The 4,421-nt window shown below is 37.7% G+C and overlaps 1 protein-coding gene across 2 annotated transcripts; it reads right to left on the minus strand.

Moving 5' to 3' along the window:
* Nucleotides 1–908: 908 nt before the first annotated feature.
* Nucleotides 909–3,931, minus strand: LOC311076537 (uncharacterized protein). 2 transcript variants are annotated; one of them, XM_084104856.1, is made up of 4 exons: nucleotides 3,786–3,931; nucleotides 3,466–3,671; nucleotides 2,040–2,153; nucleotides 909–1,378 (listed from the first exon to the last, which is right to left on the minus strand). In XM_084104856.1, the coding sequence occupies exons 2-4, from the start codon at nucleotides 3,512–3,514 to the stop codon at nucleotides 1,164–1,166; spliced, it is 378 nt and encodes a 125-aa protein (XP_083960982.1). In that variant the 5' UTR covers nucleotides 3,515–3,671; nucleotides 3,786–3,931; the 3' UTR covers nucleotides 909–1,163. The 2 variants fall into 2 exon arrangements, with proteins under 2 accessions (XP_083960982.1, XP_083960981.1); XM_084104855.1 differs by having other exon boundaries at nucleotides 2,040–2,180; nucleotides 3,786–3,910.
* Between the last annotated feature and the right edge of the window lie 490 nt (nucleotides 3,932–4,421).

The raw sequence follows: 4,421 nt of genomic DNA on the forward strand, positions 1-4,421 counted from the left end.
CAGACGCCCCGTGTGTGTGCGTGTGTGTGTGTGTGTGTGCTGCACATGACTGTCGTCATACAGCTGGGGATGCCCTGTAGACCTACGTGAGGGTTCTCATGCACGGCACGACTAACGCTTACTTTTCCGTCGACTGACAGAACGACAGACGGGCATGGATGGATGGATATATAGATAAATAGATACAGTATAGACAGGCATGGATGGATGGATGGATGCATGGATAGACATGAATAGGTGGATGGATGGATAGATAGACATAGATGGATTGACAGAGGTGGACAGTAACAAAGTACATTTACTTGAATACTGTACTTAAATACACTTTTTGAGTATCTGTACTTTACTTGAGTATTCTTTTTTTTTTTTGGAAACTTTTTACTTTAACTTAACTACATTTGAAAGACAAATATCATAAGCTACTTTTTACTCCACTACATTTCTGTCAAGGTTCTTAGTAACGTCAGTCAGAGGATGATTTTGGTTGCAGGGGTTGCATTTTGGTTGGAAACGAAAGTCGGGTTGACGTCAACATCCAGCGTCGGACAGACGTCTGATTTTGGTTGGAAATGGGTTGGTCAGGTTGATGTCAGAACCCGATTTTCATTTTCAATCACAATACAACGTCTGTCCAACGTTGGAGATTGACGGATGGATGGATAGACAGATGGATGGATGGATGGATAGACATGGATGGATGGATGGATGGATGGATGGATAGACATGGATGGATGGATAGATAGACATGGATGGATAGATGTATGGATAGATGTACATGGATGGATGAATGGACAGACATGGATGGACGGATGAATAGACATGGATGGATGGATGATTGATAGACATGGATGGATAGATAGACATGGATGGATAGATAGATGGATGGATCGATGGATCACAATTAACAATTTGTTTTTACCTGGTCATTTATTAGTTTATTCTTTAGTTCAGCAGATGCTCAGTTGAGCTCAAGTACAACAGAAAATAAAATAGATAAAATCTAAAATCAACACAAAATCTAAGCAGTGTTTAATTAACCCCGGTGTGTGTAACAGCATGAACACACACACAGATTATGCTGCTGCCCAACAGACAAAAGCTCATCTATCAGTTACATTAAATAGATCAGAGGAGGCTTTATTTGACATGTATGACTACAGGGTTCACAGGGAACTGACAGCCAGTGTAATGAGCAGGACCCCCAGCTGCAGGACAGGGCTGGAGCTCAGGTACGGGGCGGCGTTGTGTTCCCCGTGGCTGTGGGACCGGTGCGGGCCGTTACAGTCATCGTTGAAACAGCATTCCAGCTTCACCTCACCATTGCTCATGTGAGACTTGTCACAGAAAGACTTGTAAGCGCATGACTTCATCACAGAGTCTGTGGTGAACAAAACACATAGATTTAAAGAAACACATCACTTACAGTAACACCCCCTCAGTCCGAGCATTGCTGAAGGATACGTCAGATAATCCTTGTTTGGTCTGTGCTGTTGGTTGAGTGTGTGTGCAGTCCAGCAGACACAGTATTATGGAATAGAGCAGACCGGGGCTAGTTGTCACAAGAACTGTAGGCTTTGAGTCAGAAGATAATTTACATGAATGTTTGTTTAGCAGTGTTTTCGGCTTCAAACACAGTTCAAAACTGACTTAAATCAGCACATTTTTTATGAATTCTGTCCTCCAAATTAAAATCTATATTTTATTTGTTTGTTTGTTTGTTGCTATAGATACTGCAAACAAGTGGAACCATACTGACTGAGTAGTTTTCATACTTTCATATATAAAATATCAGGTATGTGACAACTAGCCCCGGTGGTTTTCCCCACTATATTAAATTGAAACGCAACAGAAATGGTCAAGAGGGATGTCTCCTCCATGTGGCCAGTAAGCGAACTACAACAGCAATCTCTCTCTCTCTCTCTCTCTCTCTCTCTCTCTCTCTCTCTCTCTCTCTCTCTCTGTGTGTGTGTGTGTGTGTGTGTGTGTGTGTGTGTGTGTGCGTGCGTGCGTACGTGCGTGCGTGCGTGTAGTGTACTCACTGGGTCCTGTGATAGTAGAGCAGGCATCTGAGTGAGCAGGACACACTGTCGATCCCTGCTGGTAACACTCCTCCATGTTCTTAGACACACACGTGTAACACTTCAACCCCTCACCTTTACACACCGAACAAGACAACACAGCTGATCTGAGATTATACAACTCCAAACTATGCAGACTCTAGTAATCTTTTTACAGGGACTGTATTGAATATATATGTTGTGCATATGTTATATAGTACCTGTCAAAAGTTTGGAAACATTGCAATTTTTTTAAATGTTTTTGAAAAAAAAGTCTCTAATGCTCACAAAGCCTGCTTTTTTTTTTTTTTTTTTTAAATCAGTAAAAACAGTAATATGTAATAACAGTAACATGATCCTTCAGGAATCATTCTGATGATTTGATGCTCAATAAATATTTATTATTATTATTATTATTATTAATGTTGAACAGTTGTGCTGTTGAAAGAACGATGAACAGCATTTATTAAATGTGTGTATTACATTTATTAAAGCATTTGTTAAATAAAAATCTTTTGTAACATTATGTCTTCACTGTCACCTTTAATTTAATGCATCCTTACTGAATAAAAGTATTATTTTCTCTCTTTTTAATCTTGCCAAAAATGTTTGAACGGTAATTGTTTCCACAAAAATTAAGCAGCAAAAACTGTTTTCAACATTTATAATAATAAGAAATATTTCTTGAACATCAAATCATCATATTAGAATGATTTCTGGATGTATTTATGATACATCTAAAATAAATAATTTCATACATTTAAGTCACGAATGAACTAACAGTAAATGAATAAGTAAACAATTTTATATACATTTTGTGACAGCAACGTGTTGTCGTCAATATCAGTATATATAATTACATTTAATGTGTATCGTTACAATTGTTAACATTAACAACACCTGTTGCTGTACATAAAAATGACTGTATATAACATAAATGTGATTATTTATGATACATCTAAAGTAAATAATTTCATATACATTTAATCCATGAATAAACTAACAGTAAATAACCATTTTATATACATTTTGTAACACCAACATGTTGTCGTCAATATTAATAATAATTAGCCTACATTTAATGTAAAAACACTTGTTGCAGTTACAAAATGTATAAACAAATTTGACTATTCATAATCCATCTATCCATTTTAATATTTAGATTTATTATAAATAATAGAAATAATAATAAATAATAAAATGTATATTATATTTGTATACATGTATGCACAAATGTATTTTGTGTGGAGGAAATAACAAAATATTTAATTAATATGTTAACATTATTGTAAGTATTTTTGCAAAATCTCTATTACAGGAGTATCAACACTCAAAATCATGGCAACATTAAAATGAACCATAAAGCAAAATTTGATTTGGATGCACCTGGTACTATACAGATACTCACTGTGTAACACAGCGGTGAACAGGACTATTGCGGCGAGGAGAGTCTTCATGTTGAGGAGATGCTGTGTGGAGAGAAGTGCTGAGACTGTGGAAGTCTTAACTACAAAACACCTCAGCGCCTCTCCATAATCCCACAGTGTGCATTCATCACCGGCTTAACACACACAACGCATCTGCATAATCAACTGTAAACCGGGATGAACGGGGCTGCACCGTTAAAGAGGAGAAATGATTTATGATCTGGACATTTCTCTGAACATCTCAACACAGATTTCCTTTTTAAAAATTACTACAGGACCCATGCAAGTCAATAACACTTACCAGAAGTCCACAGAATGACATCCGGGAACTTATTATCAGTGTACTGTACATTTCACTGATTCAAACGTTGCATTTGTTGTGTGTTATTTGCAGCACAACACTGTTTTGATTGAATATCTGTCCTCAACATAAGGACAATCTCTTTGTGAGTGCGCATATTAATACCCTGTCACCAGATATCCCTCTTAAGAAGAGATTAGCTATATATGCAACACACTCACAACCTGAGAATCATTTCTGTAAAGACATAGATACCGAGAAGTCAGCCCTATGTTCCCACGGCCCTATGTTCCCACATTTCTAAGAAATTTTTTTTTACTGAAAATTTTGAAAATTAGGCCCTATGTTCCCACAGCCCTATGTTCCCACAACCATATGTTCCCACAGTCCGATGTTCTCTCATTTAACTATGTCCCCTATGAAGAGTAGATTTTAGTGCTTGTGCTGGTACAGGGATAGCCCAATTACATCCCAGACAAGTCTCCCTCCTGTGAGGGGTAGGTTTAGGTATGTTAGGGTTAGGGTTAGGGCTGTGGGAACATAAGGCTGTGGGAACATAGGGCTGTGGGAACATAGACATGCTCCCGATACAGATACTGACATGCATCTTTGCACCGAAGAACACTTCTTAAGGCA

The sequence above is a fragment of the Abramis brama genome (genome assembly GCF_963993115.1).
Source record: "Abramis brama genome assembly, chromosome: 25".
NCBI classification, from domain to species: domain Eukaryota; kingdom Metazoa; phylum Chordata; class Actinopteri; order Cypriniformes; family Leuciscidae; genus Abramis; species Abramis brama.

Excerpts from the sequence above, each read along its gene's own strand:
- LOC311076537 (XM_084104855.1), bottom strand. The coding sequence starts at position 3,514 with ATGAAGACTCTCCTCGCCGCAATAGTCCTGTTCACCGCTGTGTTACAC. Across the intron at positions 2,181-3,465 it reads GTTCACCGCTGTGTTACACA|CTGTGTTGTCTTGTTCGGTG; the intron begins GTGAGTATCTGT and ends ATCTCAGATCAG. Across the intron at positions 1,379-2,039 it reads CTCTACTATCACAGGACCCA|ACTCTGTGATGAAGTCATGC; the intron begins GTGAGTACACTA and ends TGTTCACCACAG.